This window comes from Ctenopharyngodon idella, chromosome 22 (genome assembly GCF_019924925.1).
Source record: "Ctenopharyngodon idella isolate HZGC_01 chromosome 22, HZGC01, whole genome shotgun sequence".
Taxonomy (NCBI): domain Eukaryota; kingdom Metazoa; phylum Chordata; class Actinopteri; order Cypriniformes; family Xenocyprididae; genus Ctenopharyngodon; species Ctenopharyngodon idella.
In genome coordinates, this window is record NC_067241.1 from 7,235,483 (window position 1) to 7,262,747 (window position 27,265).

Below are 27,265 nucleotides of genomic sequence, written 5' to 3' on the forward strand. Positions count from 1 at the left end.
GCTGCAAAGCTGAATCGAAAAAGTAGATTTTGGATTAAAAATATTGTCATGAAAGACTGATGAGTCAAACTGTGTGTGTGTGGTGTGTGTGTGTTTTTTTTATTTAAAACCAGCATAAAATCAGAGTACAGTTACATAAGACTTGCATAGTCCTCCAGATTTCCAAAAACAAACTCTCATTTCTAGACATTCCCAGACATTCAGCTCAAGATCAGTCAGCTCATTTCTTTAGTATACAGCACAAACTAATACATTTTATTAGAATGGCCCACATTTAAGGCAAGAAATATTAAATCATAAATTGTATCAACATATAACATCTGAATGACCATATAGAGGATAGTATAAAATATGGAATGATTCATTTCCATTAATTAAAAAGGCAATAATAGCAAACCTTAACCTCCATCACACAGATACTGTTTTTCAGCAATCGATCATTAATTTATATGTAATAATAAAACAAAAGTAATAAAAAAATGTATTTAACAAACATAATAAAAGTAATACAAGTAATATGCTAACATAAACATCATTTTAGTTTAAAAACCTAATTATACATTATACAATAATATAAATAAATAATGAATAATCATTTATATTTTATAATCTTCCTCTTGAATAATAAGCCAAAAACATATTTTGGGGGGGGGGGGGGGGGGGGGGGGGACGGGGGATAGTGTGTGGGTCATTCTTAGGAAGTGATGTTATTAGTGTGCCTCCCCATGACGTATTACTGATATTAAACTAAGTCACATTAAACAATCAATTTGACTGTTTGTAATGCAAAATATATTGTTTTTATTTTAAATAAAACTATTTTAATGTTTAACGTTGGTTTGAAATTTACAGGTCCCTATTTATCACTATTATACTGTAAAAAAAAAAAAAAAAGACCTTTATTTTATTGAAATTACCATGTAGTTCTTCTAAAAGGCTTCATACATTTTCTGAGAAATGTAGAATTTGTCTCTGCACGCTCTGTTCAACCCATTGTCTTGTGACATTTTCTTTTTCTGACAAAACATATTATTATTATAGTTATGTTTTTAAATGTTACAAGTCACAATGACACCGAGTTATAACTATACTAAATGCTAAATATACAGAATCTACTCAGTTCTCTATTGTAAGAACATCAATTTGCTGTAACGTGGTTGAAATAATGTAGCGCTTTAGAGTTAGTATATGTACTTTGATACTTTGTATTTACTAATTTTTAATTTTTTTTTTTCAAAAAGAAAAAGTGCACAAATAACACCTTTTCCTGAGAATGACCCACATACTGAACTAAAAGTAATAGCAAAATTGTCAGTATCTATTTTTCAGCTTGACCAAACCTTTCAACACCTGAGGACAGATATAGTATGGCTTCCAAAACCTCATATCACACCATTTAACATCCTAGACATAAATTATATGTCATCATCCGTACTAAAGATATGATTCAGGATTTATTGGTCTATAACATAGCAAATCATGCACGGTACTTAAAATATTCAGAGAAAAATATAAGGCAACTAAGACACTGTATACAGCATATCTGTAGGCACATGAGTTTGGGTTTTACTGCTACTCTCCAACACTGAAAGAGCCAATACAAAGAAACAAGAGGAAACTTAAGGAGAATCAACTCACACATACTGAATCTGTTTCCAGCAAAGAGAATCACAAAATGTAACGTCAGTCCAGTCCAGTCCAGATTATTGCATAGATCTTAGTGCACGGTGGTTTAGTTGAGCAACAGTTTTACATGGTGAAAACATCTGAACCGATGAGATATTTCATGATAATTGATCAGATATTTTTGTGAAGCATACTGCATGGCTGATCTACTGACTATTGTGACGTTAAAAGCCTGAATGTATTCCAGAGCTTGATGTAGAAGAATACTTTCCTCTATAATGTGTTTTAATCTGTCTGTTTTTTTTTTTAACTGATGGATGTGTAACTTGTTTTTTTTTTTAGATTCATGTAAACAAATGAGCAAGATAGCAGAAATGATGTATTTAATAAATAATATTTATATTTAATATATTATCATAATACCATAATAGTTATATTATAGGTAACACTTCACAGTAAGGTCTCATTTGTTAACATTAGTTAATGCATTATCTAACATGAACTAACAATGAGCAATATATATTTTTACAGCATTTATTAATATATTAATGTTAAAGGGTCAGTTCACCCAAAAATGAAAATTCTGTCATTAATTCCTCATGTCGTTCCACACCCGTAAGACCTTCATTCATCTTCAAAACACAAATTAAGATATTTTTGATGAAATCCAATGGCTCAGTGAGGCCTTCATTGACAGCAAGATAATTAACACTTCCAGATGGCCAGAAAGGTACTAAAGACATATTTAAAATAGTTCATGTGACTACAGTGGTTCAACCTTTACGTTATGAAGCGACGAGAATACTTTTTGTGCACCAAAAAAACAAAATAACAACTTTCAACAATATCTAGTGATGGGCGATTTCAAAACATTGTTTCACGAAGCTTCGAAGCTTTACGAATCTTTTGTTTTAAATCAGTGGTTCGGAGCATGTATCAAACTGCCAAAGTCACGTGAACCATTGAAATTTCAAAACACTTGTGAAGCCTCGTTTACTGACATCACGTGATTTTGGCAGTTTGATACACGCTCCGAACCACTGATTCAAAACAAAAGATTTGTAAAGCTTCGAAGCTTCATGAAAATGTCTTAATTTGTGTTCCGAAGATGAACAAAGGTCTTACGAGTTTGGAACGACATGAGGGTGAGTAATTAATGACAGAATTTTCATTTTTGGGTGAACTAACCCTTTAATGTTAGTTAAAAATGTCCATGTTAATGTTAGTTCACAGTACATTAACTAATTAACTAATGTAATGCTAATTAACTAATACTAATTAACACAGTACATTAACTAATGTAATGATCTTAAAAATGCTGAGATTAACATTAACTAAGATTAATAAACATTGTTCATTGTTAGTTCATGTTAACTAATGTTAACAAATAAAACCTTATTGCAAAATGTCACCATCTTATATATGATAATATATTATTATAATATTATTTATAATAATATGCATTATTATATATGATATTCATCACACTGTAACGAGTGTCAGTTAAAGCTAGTGAGGAAGACTATGGAGCCATGCCTTGGCAGTGCTGATGAAGAGGGCACAGCTAGTCCTGCTTTAAGACAGCATATAAAGCACCAATACTTGCTCTTTGGGAATCTGAAATTCCACACTCATCCATACTATATAAGAAAAGGTGACCAGAGACTTAAAAGAGTGACTGGCTCACAAAGAAGCTGAGAAACCAGAATGATGAAGGGCTGATCATCATCTGACTTCTCCATTCATCTCTACTGCCCCTTCTTTCTCTCCATCTTTTACTCCATCATGTTCCAGCTCATCCTGGATGTCATCAGTGTTTCCTGAATCACTGCTGGCCACAGAGCTGAAGGAGGGTGATTGTCTGCAGTGGAAAACACAGGACATGAACATAAATCATTAAAATTCTTATTATAATAATATAATTCTTATTTTTTATGAAATATAATAGGATTAAACCAACCTGCCAGTGGTGGCTGTGCTTTGGATGAGCCTCCGGCAGGTCTCCATCTGTACGTCTAGCCCTCTCTTCATACTGCACATCTCCATGTACTCATGAAGGTGTCTGTTCATGTCATTCTTAGCCGTGGCCAGTTCCAGCTGCGAGAGGAAGATAGCGGTCAATTAAGTAAATATCAGCTGAAACGTATCATTCACAAACGTTCTCTAACCTCAATCTGTCCGATGGTGTCCTGGTACTCCTGCTCTCTGGTCTTAAAGAGGGACTCTGTTTCATTTATGAGGCTACCTAGACTTCGATCCTGGCGGGATAATGCATTACGTATCATTAATATTCTCAGGAGTCATTTGGCTCTTTTACTTAAACATGTTTGCTAACAGAGCTTGGTGACTTGCGACCCACCTGCTCGTGGGTCTCTCCGTGAGTGTCAGATGTGCAGGACACTGTGTTGACTGTGCCAGCAGCGGCGGTGGTGGTGAGGTTCACACTGTTGTAGTTACTGAAATCCTCCCAGAGCAAAAGAGTCTCCTCCGTCTCCTCCCACGCCAGACTATCACAGTCATCGTCAAACTCGAACGTTTCCCGCCTGCCAACAAACCAATTAGGTGAGCAACCTCTGCGCGCAAGATAGGCAGCAGACATAGACATGGAAGAGAAAACAGAAAGAAAAGAGGAGACACAAAAGAAGAAAAGAAAAGGAAAATCAACAGATCCACAATCTAAAGGATTACAAATAAAGGATTACAAACAAAAGACTATGGCCTCGTTTCACAGACAGGGCTTAGATTAAGCCAGGAGTTGGCTTTAGTTAAATTAGGACATTTAAGTAATTTTTATAAATGTGCCTTAGAAAAAAACATTACTGGTGTGAATCTTGAGACAAAACAATGGCACTGACATATTTTAAAATATGTCCCTAAATTGCTTTCAGTTAAAACAGCTCAAAAATGCATTTTAGTCTGGGACTAGGCTTAAAGGGTTAGTTGACCCAAAAATGAAAATTCTGTCATTTATTACTCACGCTCATGCCGTTCCACACCCGTAAGACATTCGTTAATCTTCGGAACGCAAATTGAGATATTTTTGGTGAAATCCGAGGGCTCCGTGAGGCCTGCATAGGGAGCAATGACATTTCCTCTCTCAAGATCCATAAAGGTACTAAAAACATATTTAAATCAGTTCTTGTGAGTACAGTGGTTTAATAATATTATAAAGCGACGAGAATATTTTTGGTGGGCCAAAAAAAAACAAAAAAAACCGAATTATTTGGTGATGGCCGATTTCAAAACACTGCTTCAGGAAGCTTCGGAGCGTTATGAATCAGCGTGTCGAATCCGCGGTTCGGAGCGCCAAAGTCACATGATTTCAGCAGTTTGGCGGTTTGACACGCGATCCGAATCCTGATTCGACACGCTGATTCATTACGCTCCGAATCTTCCTGAAGCAGTGTTTTGAAATCGGCCATCACTAAATAATTCGTTTTTTTTTTTTTTTTTTTTGGCCCACCAAAAATATTCTCGTCGCTTTATAATATTAATATTGAACCACTGTACTTGTACACTGTACATGAACTGATTTAAATATGTTTTTAGTACATTAATGGATCTTGACAGAGGAAATGTCATTGCTGGCTATGCAGGCCTCACTGAGCCATCGGATTTAAACAAAAATATCTTAATTTGTGTTCCGAAGATTAACGAAAGTCTTACGGGTGTAAAACGGCACGAGGGTGAGTAATTAATGACAGAATTTTCATTTTTGGGTGAACTAACCCTTAAGCCTTGCCTGTGAAACCGGGCATATGATACATAAGAGGAGAACAAATGAACGTAAGAAAAACAAGTTAATATCCAGATTTTAATTAAAGTAATGAATAAGAGATTAAAACAAAGGATTAAAGGCAAGGCCTTAAAGTAAGAATAGTCATTTAATAACAAACAATAAGATAAAAGATCTCTCTCAAATAGGAAAATACACAGCACACAAAATGAGCATGTTCACCATATGAACACTAGATGGCAGTAAGGGATCATACAAAAGCCAAGACACTAAGTTCATATTCTATACTTTTGCAGCATTTTGTTTTAAACCCTATAATGATCTCACAAACAATAAATAAAATTAACACTCCAAAAAATTCACACACAAACACACACACACACACACACACACACACACACACACACACACACACACACAAAACTATCAGAAGGTGCCCTCTAATGCAGTGGTTTTCAACTGGTTTGACCATGGGGCCCACAATTTCCCATTAGAAATGTGACCTAATTCCTAAAAAATTATATATATATATATAAATATATTTATATTTTGCTTATATATATATATATATATATATATATATATATATATATATAGTGAAGTGCGCATACAATTGAAGAGTGCACACTGCAAGCACAGTATATGTGTGACAGGACAGGAAAGTTTGTTTTTTTTGAGGTGAGAGACTTTTTATTTCATAACAAGTTACGAAAATAACATTAGAATAATGACACTGACATACAGCCTGACAACGGGTGCATCTCAATCAGCTCCCTAGCTTCTGAGGTTGTGAATCAGTATATAGTGTACATGAATTCAGGCACTGGTAAGGACAGTAAGAACCATGGCTTACTACACACTCAGACACTGATGACTCAGTTTCCGGCGACATGACAACATTAACATTGTACAACATCACTACTGGTATTTAAGAACAACAGCAGAACTAATATCTTTCTGATATTATTTTTTAATGTTGTTTAAAGTACATTATAATAAATACTTAGCTTAATACATATTTCAGCCATAAATAAATTATAAATGTTAGCTAGATTATGTTCATTACCTGTCTAGCAATGTATGTTTATGCTGAAAGATAATTAAATAATGGTTTGTATTTTTAAAACATCTATCGCATATCATTATGTGTAGCGAGTTGGCTCACGTGATTTATGTTTCATGTTTGAGAACATCCGTTAAGGGAACATAGTGAGCACCGATGCTGCCTGGTTTTTCACAGTGCATTGTTGGACATTTTTAGGGAGTGAACGTTTCAATGCACTGGAAGGATTTTGCAATTGAGACAGCCCTTAAAATGGCCAAATCCCTGATCAGCGCCCTGACTATTGCCTGATTGAGATGCACCCAACATCTCATCTGACCGCAGATACTAAATCAGGACAATGCATTTTTCTCAGGCATTCTTTACTTAAACTGAGTCTGTCAGAAGTGTCAACAGCTTTTACGCTCGTCTTTCTAAATAATAGTCGATTCAGAAAAAAAATGTTTTTTTTGACCACACACTCTGACCCACTCAAAATGGTCTTGAGAAACACTGCTCTAATGGCTATGAAGACTCACAGCTGGTTGAGCATCCTCTTCATCTCATCTGTGATATTGAGAGAACCAGGCATGTCCTCACAGTGAGCAGAATCAACATCAGTCTCCATTCTCTGCTCCTCTGACTCACCCTTATACTCCTTCCTCCTACACACTGTCATCCCCTACAACACACACACATATTCTCTGATTGCTAAAAGATTCAAATTGCACGATAAGCTGTTATATAAACTCCACATACTGCAAATCAAATCTGAGCTCCAAATTTGCACACTGTTCCAGTAGACTGGAAGATATCATCAGAATCTATTGTGAGTGTAAGTTTCCGTACCCCTTTCTGTTCGGGAGGAGCTCTGGATGGGCTGCCGTGCAATATCTTGCTCATGTCTTCTGAGTTCCTCTGCTGTGCCACGTCACACAGCTTGGCTGTAATGTCGATGCGTCTGCAGATGTCCATATCAACCTTCATGGCTTTCTCCTGGATTTTAGTGTCCAAGTCAGACACGTCCTATACAAAAATCCATGATAATGAGACATTTCGGTCTTAATCCGTCATGCATTGATTCAGCAGAAAACGAACAGGAAAACATACTTCTCTTGCTTTATAAAAACATACCACAACATATTTAAGCAATATTATGTAGTAATATCATGCAAACAGCCCTGTGGTACGAAAAATAATTTTTAAAGTACAAATGCGAATATATTGTACACCAGGGGTCGGCAACCTTTTTGTCATGAAGCGCCATTTTTAAGTTTATGTGCCACAACGCCCCATATGTGTAAATACACAAACATATTTTATAAAGTTTAACATTGAAATATGCAGGACCTTAAATATTTCTGAAGCAATTTGTTTAACATTTGTCAAAATCCTTTAGTTTGTTTTCAGGTTTAAAATAGACTTTGAAGAACAGATTTCCAATGGGTCTGTTTACACCAGGTAATTCATGTGTTTTAACTGATCAGATAACTATCCAATCAGAGAAAACAGAGAAAAAGTGACCAGGTACACATGAACAGAGTTTCCACAGTCATTTCAATGTGTGTGGAATGTTTAATAGGACTCAATATACTTGGTTGAATATCTCCGAAATTTATAGCACTGACTTATAGCACTGAGCTGTCAGTAACTCATGGTCGCACTAATGGTTAGTCAGAGCTGCGCACTTTCATTGACTTGCGCAGTTTAATTCTCATACTTTAATAGTATTTATAACTCCTAACTTAATAAAACAAGCTGTGTTACTATGATGAATGAGTAGCTCAAAACGTAGATCCGTATGCAGGTACGAGGTACTTTATCTGAATGAAATCTACACCTCTGTCGCTTTTGCTCACGTGCCAGCGATTACCCCTCTGCGTTCCAGTGTTGGCACATGTGCCATAGGTTGCCGACCCCTGTTCTACAGTCTCAGTTGATATTAGATAATAAAAACTGCATGAATAATAATAATAATATGTTAAAATGTTAAAATAAAATGTTAAGCAGCACAACTGTTTTCAGCATTGATAATAATAATAATAATAAGAAATGTTACCTGAGCATCAAATCAGCATATTAGAATGATTTCTGAAGGATCATGTGACACTGAAGACTGGAGTAATGATGCTGAAAACTCAGCTTTGATCACAGGAATAAATTACATTTTAAAATATATTAAAATAGAAAACAGTTCTTTTAATTTGTAATATTATTTTGCAATATTATTGTTTTTACTGTATTTTTGTTTAATAAATGCAGCCTTGGCGATTAAAAAAGCCTTTCAAAAACATAAAAAAAATTGTAATGTTTCCAAACTTTTGACAGGTACTGTATTATATAATTATATTATAATAGAAACTTGTGCATAAACAGCACTACACAGTTTTTTATGGGTTAGTAAGCATTACAAAAACCTCAAAGGCAGATAAACCGCTCTAAACTCATTTGGCTGCAACAGATGGTTGAGCTTCTTTGAAATGCTTTGCAACAGTGTGCTTTCACATTGAGGAACATATCATCCAGGGAGGCGGCAGTCAGCTGTGCTTTATTACTGGGACTCACAACATCTACGCAACATGAAAGAACAATATGCATCTGTTCCAGGGCCAGAAGCGTGACTGCTTTATTGCTTATTTGTCCACACAAATCTATGGGTATCTATTCAGTTTAATGCCTGAGCAATTTACCTGTGGGTTCATATTCATTTCCCTGAGAGTCAATCTTGTAATCTTTATTTAATCTCTCACAGGTGCAGTCAAATGATACTCTTTTAAATAAGGTACTGTTGTGAATGGATTTGCATGCCATCAGTTGTGTTCAGAAGTTGATACCAGATAAAGCAGGACACTTACATCATGAGGCATGAGGCTCTTGAAGACCACCAGCTCTGTTCTAAGACGTTCCATCTTTTCACTCAGTTCTCCTTGCACAGCTTCAGACGACTGGACACTCTGTAACGAGAACATTTAGAAAGTTTTGCTGTGTACTGTAAAGAAAAAAATGAGTGGGTGAAAATGAAGGCAATAGTTTGCTTGGTTTCTTTTAGTTAATTATATTTACTTCATTATTTTAATGAAATGTTTTGACTGAACTTAATGTCAAGTTTCCATTCTACAAAACAACAGTAATCAAGCAACTCTGGATGTTTATTTCTGCATTATTTACTTGGTTTCAGAATCTATTTTTACAGTGTGGGTGTTTCTTCCATGGAATAGAATTACCTAAAAGCTAGACATGCATCAGCGCAGATGTATGGATGTCAAACATCAACACAGTCACAATATAATAGGTTTGAGATCTCACCTCTTGTAAGGTCTCCACCAAAGACTCCATTTGCTCACGTTTGGACACCTCCTCCTCCCATCTGGAATACAAACACAATAACAGCCAAATGGGCACAGATTGTACTTGGAATGAATGTGCACAGTTTGTCAAGTTCAATTAATTACAATCCCACTGAGTGGCTTAAAAGAGGATGAAAGTTATTAAAAGTAATTCAAATTACCACTCATTCAAAACTGCTTCTATAAAAACCACATGTATGTAAAAGTTTACCACACAAGTATCAAAGGTACAGTTTTATTCAATTACATGTACTCAAAAGAGACTTGAGAAAAACACTTTAGTATCCTCCTACTGCCACTGACCATTGAGAATCTTCCTCAGACACTGAACTCCCTGAAAACACTAGCAAGATCCCTTTAAATCACTATGGAGACTGTAGTGCATAGCGGAATATCCAAATAAAAGCTTAACTTTTGGGGGAGAAATGTTTGAGGTAAATTATTGTGCCGGTTTCTTTGCTCTTGCTCCAGAAGCAGTGTTTTAACGGTGTCCGATTAAAATAAAGTCTATTCGGGGTTACCTACACTGCTTTTCAGTGTCTGGGAATCTATGACGTTGCTGTTGAATCTTAAGCGACATGTCTAAAGATTTTATAATTACCTGAGTTGTAATTGTGAGTAGGGTTGCAAAATTTCGGGAATTTTCAAAGCTGGAAACTTTCCATGGGAATTAACGGGAATATATGAGAATTAACGGGAATTAATCGGAATAAACAGGGAATTTGCAAAACTGCAGGTTAGCCTATAACAGGGTACTTAAATATAGTTGAAAAAAAAACATCATGCAGCATAATTTTGGTTAAAACAACCAGATTTAATGCAATTTCAGTTGAATTTTTACCTTGACATTCACACAGCACACTACTTACTTCAGGGCTATTGAGGCCACACCCCCTGCATGCACTGTGCATTCCCCCAGTCCATAACATACACATTTGATCAAAAATACAGAAAAAAAAAAACAGTAATATTGTGAAATACAACCACAATTTAAAATAATGGTTTTCTATTTTAATATATATTAAAATATAATTTATTCCTGTGATCAAAGCTGAATTTTCAGCATCATTACTCCAGTCTTCAGTGTCACATGATCCTTCAGAAATTATTCTAATGTGCTAATTTGATACTCAATTATCAATGTTGGAAACAGTTGTGCTGCTTAATATTTTTTATAACCTGTGATACTTTTTCTTTGATGAATAAAAAGTTAAAGAACAGCATTTATTTAAAATATAAATCTTTTGTAACATTATACACTACCGGTCAAAAACTTGGGGTCAGTCATTTTTTCCTTTTTTTTTTGTTGTTTTTTTTAAAGAAATTAATACTTTTATTCAGCAAGGATGTGTGAAATTGATAAAAAGTGATATTGTTAGAAAAGATTTATATTTTGAATAAATGCTGTTCTTTTTAACTTTTTATCCATCAATGAATCCTGACATTGACAATAACTGAGTATCAAATCAGCATATTAGAATGATTTCTGAAGGATCATGTGACACTGAAATAAATAACACATAACAATTGCTGCAATAAAAATATTTTTTGCATATTTACTAAATTAGAATTAACTGAATGCGAAAAAGAAATTTCATGTTATGACCAAACAAAATGTTTATATTTATGTTTGTATATGATACATTTTATATAAATATTATACATTTATATAAATTTCCCAAAATTTCCAATTAATTCCCATAAATTCCTGTTAAGTTTCCAAATTGGAATATTTCCAAAATTCCCCAGGTTAAGTTCCCGTGGAAAGTTTCTGGAAATTTACCGGAAACTTTCCGCCCCTAATTGTGAGTTCAGCATCTGTATTGAATGTGATACACTAAAATGACGGCACACTGTGGTTAAAAACATTTTATAATGAGTTCTCGTGTAATGCATATAAACGACCATACAACAGTCAATGTAATCTGATTCATGAACAGATGATTCTTATTTTTAGGGAATCAAATGCATATAGCGCAAACAGTGTGGTCCAATTCCCCAAAAAATGAGCCAGTTCTTGATGTGAATAGTTCAAAAAGATCAGACAAATCCTTCACTGAACTGAATCGATCAGAGTGGTCACTGAATCAACATCTGGCTCACTTACTGAACGGCATTTTATCTTTTTTTTTTTTTTTTTGTCCGTATCGAAATAAAGAAGGTTTTGGGTCAGTATAATTACAGAATGATTGTTCATATGACAATGTCTTGTTTAAGATACACTTTTCTGTGTATATATTTTATTTTTTATTCTGCTCAGGCTATTAATACCTCCTGAATGAAATAGCTAATTTATAAAAAAAAAAATTCTAAATATATTTTTTCCTTTCATGATTTAATAATTCATGCATCATAGGTTTAAATAGCCAACTGTCTACTGCAAAGTGTTACCATGCTGCGGGATTCCCCCTGTCTGATTCTGTACTCAGTTATGCGGTGAGATTCCTCATCGGCTGGATTAAAGGATGACAGCTTCTCTTGTTTTATAAGCTCCTTATCCTTTCATTTCTTACATGCACAAGGGATTATGGACTCCATTTATATTGCACTTGCATTGAGAGTCAGTCTGACTGGGTCCAGACATCAAGACACCCTGCCAAGAGGGGGCAAGTGCTGACTCAACATGACAAGAACCAGAAGCGATCATGTGTTTAGTACAAAGAGTTATACTTATGTTAAGCTGACCTGTTGGCCAGGAATGAAAAGCATGTGGAGGCTGTGGTTCTTCAGTGAAAACAAGAGTAGAGAAAGTTCTCAGGGTAGAAGAGTGAAAGTGAAATGCCATTAACAAATAATCTTACACTAATATTACCGTTCAAAGGTTTGTGGTCAGTAAATGTTTTTCATGTTTTTGAAAGAAGTCTCTTAAGCTCACCAAGGCTGCATTTATTTGAACAAAATAAACAGTTGTGCTGCTAAAGGATTAGTTCACTTCAGAATTAAAATTTCCTGATAATTTACTCACCCCCGTGTCATCCAAGATGTTTATATCTTTCTTTCTTCAGTCAAAAAGAAATTAAGGTTTTTGAAGAAAACATTCCAGGATTTTTCTCCATATAGTGGACTTCACCAGGGTACAATGGGTTGAAGGTCCAAATTGCAGTTTCAGTGCAGCTTCAAAGGGCTCTACATGATCCCAACCGAGGAACGGGGGTCTTGTCTAGCGAAACGATCGGTCATTTTCAAAAAAAAAAAAATAATAATAATTTTTTTTATACTTTTTAAACCACTCCTCGTCTTGCACTGCTCTGTGTCACGCATTATGTAGTCACGCGTGACGTAGGTGAAAGTACCGATCCAGTGTCTACAAAGCGAATGTGCAAAGACTAAGTCAAATGGCCTTTACAAAAAATGGTAAAACGATGTTAGACGATTTTGAAGTTGGAGGAGAAAATGAGATGGAGTTTTTCACCCTACCGTGGTACTTCTGCCCACATCATGCGTGACCTTTCCAACATGATTACGTAATGCGTGGCGCATCGCAGAGCTAGTGCAAGAAGAGCATTTGTGGTTAAAAAGTATATACATTTTTATTTATTTTTTTAGAAAATGACCAATCGTTTCGCTAGATAAGACCCTTATTCCTCGTCTGGGATTGTGTAGAGCCCTTTGAAGCTGCACTGAAACTGCAATTTGGACCTTAAACCTGTTGTACCCTGGTGAAATCCACTATATGGAGAAAAATCCTGGAATGTTTTCCTCAAAAACCTTTATTTCTTTTCGACTGAAGAAAGAAGGACATGGACATCTTGGATGACATGGGGGTGAGTAAATTATCAGGAAATTTTAATTCTGAAGTGAGCTAATCCTTTATTTATTTATTTTTTTAAGGATTTTTTTTGATGAATAGAAAGTTCAAAAGAACATTCATTTGAAACAGAAATATTTTTTGGGTCAGCTATCCTTTTTGAGAAAGACCGTTATATTGGTTAAGAAGTAGCCACAGGTAGATAAGAGCCAGAAATCTAGATTCACACAAGGTAGATATACACACGTGTGGAGATATGTCATGGATATGGCTGTTCAGCCAGTGCAGGGTCAGTGTGGATCTCTCTGAATGTCAGTGGGATCCAGTGGAGCTGACTAGACAACAGCCCAAGGTCATGAGAGAATCAGACTCCTCTCATTTCCTCTGCTGCAGCACAGACTGAGCTTTCATTTAATCCAAAAGACACTGAACACAATATAAACGGAAACTCTCTCCAAAATAAGGCATTGTGAACAATGCTATGAGGAAATGTAGATAAATACTGCATACCAAAATCTTTTGAATGCCCACCTGGCCAAGAACTTTTTAATGAACTGCTATTTAGGAAAAGAAAGATGAGACACACCACAAAATGAAGAGGCGTTTTCTTTGTTCTTCACTATATGCCATCACTGCTGTGTCTTCTCCCATTGTGTGAGATCGGGACAGTCAATTTAAATACACATTGTTCAGTTTATGGGAGAGTTCAAATGACTTCTGCCAATGTTTCAAAGAGCTATTATGGGTGAGGAAAGAGAAGAACATAGAGGCAAATCTGTTACAGGTCAAAAGTTCTGTGTGTCCCATTGTAATCTTAAACTACTTCAAAAGTGTACAAATGAATTGGGCAAAGAGAGAGACAATGTGAGGTGACTGTGAGGGGGTTCATCATAGCACCTGTGAAGACCTTCAAAGCATTATGTCTCACATAAAGACACACCTATCATTTGTCCACCACCTCTGAAATGCCTGAATTGCAAAGAGACATTATCTCGCCTCGTATTTACTCTCGAAACAGGAGCTCAGAGTGAGATGTTCACAAAGATCAGATGGGACCACCAAAGAGCTGAATCTAGAGAAGACCAAACTGATCTAAAATGACATTTATAATGTTACAAAAAAACTAGGGATGCACCGATATGAAAATTTTGGCCAATACCGATAATTCTCTATATTTGAAAGCGGTTAACCGATATATTGGCCGATAAATAGAAATCCAAATTTCTAGATAATTTTTGAGAGTCTGATTATAAAAACAAAAGTCTCACCATTAAAAGCCATGTTCTCATTATAATTTTATGTAGTCTAAATGACAGACTTGCACTGTACATAATGCACTTAACTGTATTTCCCTTTTTGAAGTGATTTCAATCATATTTCAAGCAATTCAAAAACAAAATGGCGGATAGTGTGCATCTGAAGTGTCTCAGCTGAAGGAAATATTCCATTATTTATCGGCTTTAATACATCGGGCAAATTTTCTTATCGGGCCGATAACAATAACATAAAAAATGAACATATATCGGCTGATACCGACATGGTGGCCGATATATTGTGCATCCCTAAAAAAATTCAATTTCGAATAAATGCGGTTCATTTGAAATTTCTATTCATCAAAGAATCCTGGAAAAAAGTACCAAGGTTTCCACTAAAATATGAAGCAAAACAACTGTTTTCAACATTGATAAATGAATAATAATAAATATTTCTTGAGCAGCAAATCAGCATATTAGAATGATTTCTGAAGGATCATGTGACACTGAAGACTGGAGTAATGATGCTGAAAATTCAGCTTTGATCACAGCAATAAATTATATTTTAAAATATACTAAAATAGAAAAAATTTAACAATATTACTGTTTTACTGTATTTCTGATCAAATAAATGCAGCTTTGGTGAGCATAAGAGATCTTTTTCAAAAACATTAAAACATCTTACCAACTTTTGAATGGTTAATGCATATGAGGACTGAACAAGAATGATGTTGCAAGAAGATGCAACAAGAAGATGGGGGAAGTAAGTAACCTAGAAGACAGAGGAAGATAACCCTATGACCTATGACCCACTATTGCCTCCTTAACATATTTTGCAGACAGAAATTGTGGCAAAATGCAGAGAAGGCTACACACGTTATAATATAGTCACGAGTTGGTATGTTAGGTATGTAAATGACCTCTTTTTAAATTCTAAACTAATCTCAAAGTGGGACACCAGCTATTCCTTTACATGCGTTCTGCCATTTCTGGATTTTTTTTTAAAACAGTGGTAGCTGTCAAAACAAACAAAAAAAGCTATCTTTTATTTATTCCATAAATGAGTTATCTAAGATTTTCAGGTTAAAATATATATATATTTTTTATCTATAAGGTAAACAAAGTTTTATGCTCACACTGTTTATTTTAAACATTTTTAAACACCTATTTCCCTTCATTTTAGGGTCCTCCAGTGTAGCTAATGCTTTTTAAGAGTACTTCGTTTAGTTTTTCAATTAAAATGTGGTCAGACAAATAGAGTGCATAATAATTATAAAAGAATTAGTAAACACTGAAATAGTTTATGAGATGAAGTATATCATGTCAACCAAAAAAAGCTTTTTCTGCACAAACTAAGATGTTGTGAAACTCACTTTCCAGCAGTTTTTTCAGTGTCTGATTTTGTAATCAAATAGGCTCCCAGCCATTTCAAGTAAAAATGTGTAGATTTAGTGTTAACTGACGTTTCTTGAAAATCATGAGTTCAGTGGTATGTTAGGCATGTAAATGATCACCCTTGATTTCTATATTTGTCTGTTCTTTGACCACTTTTGTTGAGGAATGTACCATATTCTGTTCATGCACATTTGCAGCGCATTAAATGTCAAACAAAAAAAGTATATTTCTGCTTAATTTCTGTAAAGATATAGTACATAAAATTGTTCAATACTGAGTTATAAAACTAGCTCAGTCTAAAAATAAAAGTGAAAATATGCCTTTTTAAATAAAAATGAAGGCCTCATGCCAGGTCTATTTTATGCTTTTAGATTTTCAGAAGGACTTTCCCCCACAAGATATATGGTGGGCTCATTAATTCCTGTACATTATATATCCTGCCTGCTGCTGGATAATGATTCACAAAGACTCACATGCATTTCCTTTTACAAAAGTAAGGAAATCCTACAACGTCTGTACACAATAAATACAGTAAATAAGCAATATTTGTGGCTTAACACAAAACAAATACTGCCAGGCTATTTACTCCACTTCATTTCAGTGATAGAACATTAGTCTGTTGCCTGTGCCAAAATCAGCTTTTGGCAACGTTCTTCTGTCCTAAACCCTCTGACCATGTGCTAAATGTTTTGAGACTAATATATATATATATATATATATATATATACACAGTATATACCAACTAAAACATCTTGGCAATTGCATAGCAAAAACCCACATCACTCTAGCATCATGACTGAGTTTTGCAATGTCCACATACACTTTCCAAAGCTAAAAACATGCTTATTGCCTTTGCTAAGGGTAGTGCTAGTTGAAAGGTCAACAGATTTTAATCAGTTATAAACAAAACTTAAAAGAATGACTGCTAAATGAAAATCCTGACATTATGTGCATAGTTGACCTACATAACGATCCGTCTCCAGACAGTCCCAGACGGTCTTCAGTTGTGCACATCTGTGTCCACACCAGGACACCAGAGGAAGAGCGAGCTGCATTTCAGATCAATACTCAGAGCCTACTCTCAAGAATCACAGACACATGAACACAGAGATCTAAACCCCTCCCTTCTGTGGCACAGAGGGTCTACACAGACATAAATCAGGAAAAAAGTAACTCTTGTGAAAAAGAAGTGTGCTTAATTATATTTAAAGTACACTTTTAGTAAAAACTTGTCCAAATCATGTCCAAAGTAGTACATTTTAAATGGTTGTTTTAATGAATTATTCTTGTAACTTTAGAGTGTTATCCGATATTAAATGTAAGATTAATATAATTTAAATGTACTATATTTGCAACTTCATCATGATAAATGTGTAACTACAAATATATACATGACATACAAGTTTAAGTTTAAATAGAAATGACATTAAAGTATATTTTAGTTTAGTTTTTAGTACTTACCATGACTGTAAGTACTTTCGGCAACACACTTTAACCACATTCCAAAGACAACAGAAGTAATAATTATGAAATTACATATAATTATGTACTTAAGTCTTAATACTTAGGTGGGTCAAAAAAGCACTCTAAAGTTCAGCTCACTGCAATTAATATCAATTTAAACTATAATACATTTTAATTTAATTGCAATTAACATTAATTTGTCTTATGCTGCCTTCACGTGCTATCGGAATTACCCTAAATGTGAGTTTCCTAGTTAAAAATTAATATGAATAATCATTTAAAAGCGTACAGCGAAAATAGCCTGCATTTGATCGAAATTCCAGAAGAGCCAGCAAGCTGACAATAGGTAGCGTGGTGAATGTTTATATAGTTGTCAATGAATGGGACGCCAAATATCATTTTGGCTTTAATATGATTTTCCCAATTAATGGGCAAGAATAAACCTGGCGTCCTCTATGGTTCCTGTTCTTTTCGACAACAAAGCACTTGAATGTGACGAGCCCGTAATCACGACTTCAGAAGTGGGAAGAAGGAAATTTCCGATAGCACTTTAAGGCAGCATTATACAATTACTGTAGTAATTGTTATATTGGAATTAGTCCATAGTGATACCCCTTGTTTACATTTTGAGCCCCTGCCCCTGAGACACTCTCTGTACGTCCCTGTATACATTGGATTGATTTTAATAACTTTAATGTAGTTTAAGTGTGCACCGGGCACTAGGAATACAAGTATCAGATGGGGGCTTGGTATCGGCAGATACTCAATATTCAATGGGATCGGGGGCACAAACAATTTAATCAGGACATTCCTAGTTCAAAACTATTACATTCAGTTCACATTTAAGTACTGTATATTCATTTAAAGTACATTCTTTTCATAACAACTCGTTTTAAAAGTATGTTAAAGTGTACTTCTTTTTCACAAGGGAACAGTCAATGTCCAAACCAGCATGATAGGAAAGTCAGGCTTTTATTAAGCATTTGCGTCACCAGGGCTTTTGAGGTTCAGTTTTTGAATGCATAATGTCTGCGTTTACCGGCTCCATCCATCTGTACACTAGCTGGACATTTACAAACCCGCACAATAAACATAGTCACTCAGATATCTATTTACCACATAGGCCTAACTGACAGCTATCTGGCAGAAATAAAATCTTTTGAAAGTCAATAATGTGCATTATCATGAAATAACTTGCTAGCTCTGGAGAAAAGGCAGAAAAACATCTTACAGGAAAACTGGCACGCCTGAATAATTTGTTAGCATCATTAGCCCATTGATTTTCATTGCTATGGAAAAGACTGGATAGATCATCAGCTTTAAGCTATGAATGTCATCATGGTGTGGAAGAATATGCTACTCAGTCCTGACAACATGACAACAATGTCTATTCTGTACATATGTGGAAACTATAATAGTATTTGACTGCAGTTAAAAACAATCATAAAAGAAAACACTCAGTTTATTGCATGTATGCAATTTTTGTGGCAAAAAAAAAAACAAAATCACAGAATCATATACCTAAAGTCAGTTCAATTGAGTTGAACCTTTCACAGATATTTTATCAAACTCAGTTGCAATATCATTTATTAATAATAATATATGCTGTTGATAAACTTTAAATAAATAATTTTAATAACTAACTAAATAAATACATTCGGAAAACACATTTGCAACCCTCCCTCAAGCTAGACAAAAATTTTCATGTCTTACATATGTGAATTCTTGATTTGTTTTTTTTTTTTTTTTCATCATACCTGTTGGTAGCCGTTTCTTGGATGTGTAAAAATATTCAGAATATTCTAGTTCCCATAATTTTGGACTCCCAGCATGAGTGGGGGGCAGAACTGATTTCCCGCCCAGTGAGGCAGCACTACTAAATTATTCCCTGGAGAGATGACCTCACTTTGCTGCAGGCTTACCTCCTGTTCACACTCACACACCAGTGATCCCCCACACAAAACAGCTACTGCTAACGTCGCTGACCAGAACTGGACAGACGTCTACGGCCAAGGCTTTACAGCCCGACTCACACGGGTCAGTGGAGAGTGCCTGCTGCGGTTATAAAACACCTTCTGAAAATGTGTGCTCCTCAAAGTCATCCTCTGCAGAATGTATGGTTTTTGTGCTAGGAAAGGTTTATAACTTGAGTTTATTTCACAAAAATTTGTCATGTGTTGAACCATAAAGCTACAGCTTAGAAATGATAAACTGACTCCCAGCACAACATTCATGATATATGGACTGATAAATATGATTTAAAGTCACCATGAAATTAAAATGGATAATTCTTATTTTTTATGGCAGTATTCATTATAAATTATTTATCCGTGCACATAATTTTTTTTTTTTTTTTTAATTCATATGCCCTCATAATCTTTAATCAACACTCTGACGACGTGTTTACTGGCGGGACAATGTGTCATTCACATCGCATGAGCAAATCACTATGATCCAACGATCGAATCAATTCCTGATGGACAAAATCAAGTCCTGCACTATATTTTTTCTTGTTCAAGAAGCCATGTCACTCAGATATACATCACAATAGTTAAGAAAATACTATCATAACTTCTGTTTGGTGACTTTAAAACTATAGTTCTCTGTCACATACTGGGCAAAAAGCCACAATCAATCCAAACAAACAAATACCACAGAAATGGCAACATGACACCAACTAAAATATTACACAAAACCAAAAGAGACTTCTAGTGTTGTTGATTTACTTGGGGTTAGATTCTTAACAATACAAGAGTAATACATTCATCTTCCAGAGAAGTCCAGGACAATTTAATAAACCTGAATTTCTATCAAAGCCATGGAATTCCTACAAAGGATTAATCAGACAACGAATTCCAATGGAACGGGAGGATGGGTGAAGAATTCACAAACACTCAAAGGGGTGGGGCAGAATGACTCCATTCTCTAGATATGTTAAGCTCCCTAAAATATTCAGTCAGTATAGGGATGATTTGTATGTTTTGTGCTGTTTTGAGAGACATGAAAATAACTGGCTCGAACGTCCTTTTTCCCTTTCAACAATAATGGTTTTTGGCATGCTGTGCTCAAAATTCTTGACTTTAGCAATGGAATTTTGACCACAGAAACTCAAAACTCTGAAAATAGCCAGATACGATTAAAATCGGCAAACACAAACACATTAAGAGATTGCAGTTTCTTTCATTTGGCTCCAAGTTGTTTTGTACCTCAAAGAACACTATAGTCAAAACATTCAGCCTGTTGCCAAACGCATGCTTATTTTATAAACCGGTTTTATATTTGTTTAAATGATTTCCTAGGAGACAGTCTTTGCATATGAGCCTGATGCCACACTTTCCACCTGTTTCGGATCGCATTTAATATAACAGACCACCAACATCCATCCTAACCCACCGGCTGCTACTGTGACACTCTATCTGAGGGCTAAAACAAACATGAGACGACAGCAGAGCAAAGAGAGCAATGCAAAAAAATAGTTACTTTTGTGTTGGGCAGGTCGAACATATGACTATTTACTTAAACATTTTTATCTTAGAGATAGCCCATTCCTAACAGCATTGTAAGCGCTGAATAATCTAAGGATACAGAGAGTCTTTATAAAGTGGGGTTTCCAGACCTCTCAAGACCTGGAAATGAATCACTGCATGGCTCATTTGTCCACTTCTTCTCACAGACAGTCAACTTCTGTTCTGGCAGATGAGAAAACCCTCTATGGACAAAAATTCAAGACCTTCTATAGCCAGACTATTATATTACTATTACAACAGAGCCACTGACACAAACAACACAGCCAAGACGAACAGTCTGGGGAAACACAAAAGCACTTCAGGGATACTGTAGAAAAGAAAGAAAACGTCTGGGGCTTCAATATGACCGGAAATGCCTTAAAGTTACAGTAACTTATTTGTGTTGAGCAATGAATGAGTCCCCACACTAGTGCTGGACAGAAACAAGGAATTTGGCACAAATGTTTTGTTCATCACTTTCCCAGCAGTAGACACCTAAATCAAGCATCCTTTAGCAACAACAACAGGAAATGTATATTTTAAATCAACATGCACTGGTTCATTCCTACCATCCATGACAAAAATAAATGGTTGAATCAGCCAGTGAATTGAATGACACATCAAAAAGTCTAACAGAGAACATAATCAGGGGGATTATTATTCCCCATGTATGAACCAAACCCACACAAAATGGGTGGAAGCATATTATGTGGACTAATGGTCCCAAAAGGTAAAAAGAGAAACTGTAAAGAGATTCTGCTGAAGTTCTAGGGCAGTTCCCACAAACTCATATTGAATGGGAAGGTTTTGCAGAGATCCCCATTTGGAGGAGAGAAAAAGCTAATGGTTTCTGTCAGATAAAATGTCACCCCTGCTTTCTCAGATTTCATATCCAAACTTTGTAATAGGATACTAGAGACCATACAGGGGTTACTGATAGAGCCTTACTGTTAAGACATTATGAAAAACCCATACCCCAGGGACAGCTGCATAAAAAAGAAAGGAAACACAGTTTTGTTTACTATGAACACAGGGGGCAAAGTTCTTGTTTTTGAAAGGAGAAGGGTTATTTTTGTTGAAAGTTTTTTGATAATCAACCCAACAAAAATATGTTCTAAAAACATGTTGCTGTTCCCATTAAGATAGGAAACGTTATTGATTTCTGAATATATTAAAATGTCCAGTTTTTTTTCTTGGTTATGTGATAGTTATAGAGGAAACATTAAGGGAATGTTCTATTTTATAATTTTGCAAATATTATGGGAACATTACTTTTAAATGTTCTCTGAAGTTATGAAACAAATATGCAGTAATGTTTGAACAATGTCAGACAAATGTCTAACTAAAATGTTACAGAAAAACATTCCATCATGAACAATGTATAAAAACCATGCTTTTGTGATAACATTTTGAGAACGTTATTATCAGTGTTGGGGAAAGTTACTTTTAAAAGTAATGTTACAACATTGCGTTACTCCCTAAAAAAAGTAACTAATTGCATTACTTAGTTACTTTTTATGGAAAGTAATGCGTAATGTTACTTTTTCTCACCTGAGCTTGGTTTACTTGTGTTTTTTAATAACAAAAGTTCTATTTTTGGGAAATGTAAAGGCCCTTTTAAACCAAAAAGTGAAATGAATAAGCCTCAGGCTGAAGGAAATGCAAATTACGCCTGTACAGTAGAGGTTGCAGCACAAACAAACCTTTCAGCTGTGCTGCTATTCTGGATTAAAAAAAGAATAGGATGCAGGAGAAAGTTCAACACTCTTACTTTAGCAATAAAAAAAAAGAAGAAACACAAATGTGATGTTTAACTTAAGTCATTTTTGCTTATCCGTATGGTTCAATTCGATCATCAAAGGTCAGCAGTAAAGACACTGGTTAATAAAGTGAGATTAAATACATAAAGTATATTTGTGTTATTAAACATATTTAACTACTGCAGGTTTACCTAATATTCTGAGTGTGCATTTCACAGTTCTCATTCATTAATTCTGCTTTTGATGAGATGAGTAAATGCATCCTCACATTTGGTCTAGAACTACAGTCACCATCGTGTTTACGCAGCGCACACACCGCTCTGCACTTAAATGGGAAAACAAAGTAGCTTGCGTTGCTTATTTAAAAAAGTAACTCAGATATTTTGTTGTAAATTTAAAAGTAATGCATTACTTTACTAGTTACATGGAAAAAGTAATCTGATCACATAACTTGCATTACTTGTAATGCGTTACCCCCAACGCTGGTTATTATTATATTATTGAATGTGTTTTTTCTTTAAGAGAATCTTGCTAGAATGTAGCCAAAGTTAGCTGGGTATATGCAGATCTGATGTTTAATTATTGCTTTATTGCTGTTATTTTACACAATTAAAAATAATCATTTTAATAATAATAATAATAATAATAATATTTATGTCATTATATTAATGTAAAGCTGTTTTGAGATCAAAATGGTCACAACTGCATTTATGTTTTTGGATGGTTTTCTTTTAAGATCAATGGCTGATATAAATGGCTGAATAATAGATTAAATACGTTACTTTGACATTTATCGGTAGAAAAAGGTAATCGTGATAATAATTAATAACCAATTATGTAGAAAAATGTGAATATTAGTGAAAAAGAGAGTGGTCAAACCAGTTATTGATCTATATCTAATGGTAGTTTTGGCCAAAGTATCATATCAAGTGTAATAGTTTTTAAATGTCAATCTATTATAAATTAAAGGATTAGTCCACTTTCAAATAAAAATTTCCTGATAATTTACTCACCCCCATGTCATCCTTCTTTCTTTAGTCGGAAAGAAATTAAGGTTTTTGGTGAAAACATTCCAGGATTATTCTCCTTATAGTGGACTTCAATGGACTCCACTGTTGAAGGTCAAAATTAAAGTTTCAGTGCAGCTTCAAAGGGCTTTAAACGATACCAGACGAGGAATAAGGGTTTTATCTAGCGAAACGATTGGTCATTTTCTTAAAAAAAAAAAAAAAAAAGAAAATACAAAGGTATATGCTTTATAAACACAAATAATCGCCTTGCAAGTGCTTCCGCCTTCCGTATTCTTCAAAAAGTTTACGTTTCCTGGAATGTTTTCACCAAAAACCTTAATTTCTTTCCGACTGAAGAAAGAAGGATGACATGGGGGTGAGTTAATTATCAGGAAAATTTTATTTGAAAGTGGACTAATCCTTTAATATGGCATCTCCAATTAGTGTAACAAGCTCTCATTTTGTTTCACTTCTTTATATGACAGCGGTAACTAATATATCAAGTTACCAGAATTTTGTTGTAGTAACAAATACTGCGGTAAGCATATATATTTTCCCCAGAATTACAAAAAAATGTTGATAAAGAAATGGGTTTCCTCACTTTTTGCAGGCAAACACTTGAAATAAGCTCGAGCTGGACTTACTTTCTTCTGTACTCGTCTCTGTCGCGCTTGACTTTGGCCAAAACATTGTACAAGGCCCTGAGTTCAGGTGTGATGGTGTCAGTCTGAACCCCGACACCGTCTGGCTGAGTCCAGGACACTCCAGGCCCCTGAGGAGTCTCGTACCGTCCTCCGTATCGGGCGGTGTGTGAGAAACTCCAGATTTGACCGGGGAGTCTCGATTGACACAGTGTGTTTGAATAAGGCAGCTCGAAGTTCGTCTGGACCGCTTTCTCCCGTGAAAACAGCAGTCGGTACCGGGATTGCTCCTGGGCGTGCTGCAGCTGGATCTCCAATAACTTATTTCTGCGCTCTAATTCGTGGACTTTGGAAAGGAAGCAGCGGAAGCGGAGATTAAGTGTTTTTAACACATGAATGTTGGAGCCCAAGTCGTTTCTCAACGCGCTGGTTGCCATGGCGCCGGACCCGCTCCCAATCTCACACGCTTCATTCATAGCGAGAGGCGCAGCGGATTCATTGAACAATATCGGGTTGAGAACCGGGTCTTGAAAACGACGTGATAAATCCATTTTTATCCGTGAGAAATGTTTCTACGCATCAAACTGCAGATGCTGTAAAGCAGCATACGTCACCTCCATGCTCTCGGACGCAAGGTGCACTCCCTTTATCTAATGTCACAAAAATAATAGGCCATACTCGCGGCCGGATAAAGCGCAGTGACCAGTACACATTTTATGAACTCACAGCTGCCCTCGTTCTATCCGCTGGTGATCAAATGGGCTGGTTATTGGTCTCAACTTGCCGTAGAGACTCAGGTTTCAGCCCAATCTGAGCACAGCAGCACACCAACTAAAGGAAAACGGGAGGAGAGGAAGACATGTCTGATCCGCCCTCCAGTAACAGTCGCATTGGATACCGTCTTTAAGACACGCCCTTTTAATTTACATATTACATGAGGGGCGTGGGCAGGGACAGAGCGACACGCGTCATAATCTGAAAACCACGCCCACCCGGGGAAAACAATCCAACCCTCTCCATTGAATTTGTACTGCATGAAGCTGCCTCCTTGTCATTTCTGACTTATAACAAAAAACAGAACAATGTCTAAAAGCTGCTATGTGACAGGGTGTACAGCAAACAAGCTAAAAAAGCGCAGAACTAAGTTTTTATAGGCTGTTGACCAAAAAAAAAAAAAAAAAAAAAAAAAGAGCATTTAAGGACACAAAAGTGGATACAGGCAATTGAGACGGAGCGCAGTGTGTCATATTACTCTGAGAACTACGCCCACTGGAGGGGAACGTAATCGGCGACAGGATATGCTAAAAACAAACAAACAAACAAAAAAACCCCATTATTTTTAACCATGTCAAAGGATTATTTCACAACCTGTCACACAGCAGCTTTTAGGCATTGTTCTATCTTTTGTTAGAAGCAAGAAATGTCAAGGAGGCAGCTTCACAAAGTAAATGGAGAGGGTTAGATCCCCCCCCCCCCATTTGTGGGCGTGGCCTAATTGTGCTCTGTCTTTATTTATATAGCGCTTTTAACAATGCATATTGTGTCAAAGCAGCTTTACAGTGATAACTAGTATATCATTTTGGCTGCACAGCAGCTCTTAAAGAAAATGGTGTCATTATCCATCTTAAGTAAATTCAGTATTGATTCATTCCGATGTAAGAATCAATAGTTATTAATTTAGTTAATTTATCTATATCAGCACTGGAGTAAACAGTGATGTCATCATCCAGCTAGGGTTAGGGTTAGGTTTAGTTTATTTTCACGCCTTCAGTACCACTAATGCTCACACATCTGTATATTTATAACAGTTAAAGCTCTTTTCATGTAGTCGCGATGTTATATTGTGTCATGTTTATCAACATAAAACTGATAAAAACCGTATACCCCACTACATTGGTATTTAAATAATATATGCTTATGTTGAACTTTATTCTTGTAAAAACAGACGCTGTAAACAGAATGAAAATGTCTCTGAAACATCAGTGTATTAGTCAAATATTGCATTTATTTCACTTCAGCTGTGATAAAGTATGCAAACGCAGCGCGAGCGTCACTAAGCAGAAAGTGTCCGATTTCACGTCTCCGTTTTCAGCTCCTCCCCGCCTGCACGCGGATACTCTCGCCCATCAGCTGCATTGACACGCGATCCGAATCACTGATTCGAAACAAAAGATTCGAAGCAGTGTTTTGAAATCAGCCACCACTAGATATCGTTGAAAAGTGGTTATTTTATTATTTTTTTGGCGCACAAAAAGTCGCTTTATAATATTAAGATTGAACCACTAAACTCAAATGAACTGTTTTAAATATGTTTTGAGTACCTTTCTGGATCTTGAGAAGGTCAGTGGTCTATAGAGGCCTCACTGAGCCATCGGATTTAATCAAAAATAACTTGATGAACGAAGGCCTTATGGTTGTAGAACGACATGAGGGTGAGTAATAAATTAATACATTTCATTTTTGGGTGAACTAACCCTTTAATGTAGGGAACAGACAGTGTTAGGTAAGTTACTCTAAAAAAGTAATTAATAACTAGCTACTAATTATATTTTCAATAGTGTAATTAGATTACAATACTAATTACTCTCTCTATAAAATGTTGGATTACTTATTACTTCATAAATCCCATATCAAACTCGATCAGTTGTCTAATACAATTACATCAGAAGTAACTGTAATTAAGTTACAGTAAAATTAAGAGTAATCCCCTACTTTACCTTTTCAAAGGAAAAGTAAT

At 35.5% G+C, this 27,265-nt stretch overlaps 1 protein-coding gene across 1 annotated transcript; it reads right to left on the reverse strand.

Moving 5' to 3' along the window:
* Positions 1 to 76: 76 nt before the first annotated feature.
* Positions 77 to 25,923, reverse strand: iffo2a (intermediate filament family orphan 2a). Its single transcript, XM_051880068.1, has 9 exons — positions 24,532 to 25,923; positions 9,711 to 9,771; positions 9,260 to 9,358; positions 7,254 to 7,430; positions 6,944 to 7,086; positions 3,986 to 4,169; positions 3,795 to 3,884; positions 3,587 to 3,723; positions 77 to 3,487 (listed from the first exon to the last, which is right to left on the reverse strand). Exons 1-9 carry the CDS (start codon positions 25,077 to 25,079, stop codon positions 3,352 to 3,354), a joined length of 1,575 nt encoding a protein of 524 aa, XP_051736028.1. The 5' UTR covers positions 25,080 to 25,923; the 3' UTR covers positions 77 to 3,351.
* Between the last annotated feature and the right edge of the window lie 1,342 nt (positions 25,924 to 27,265).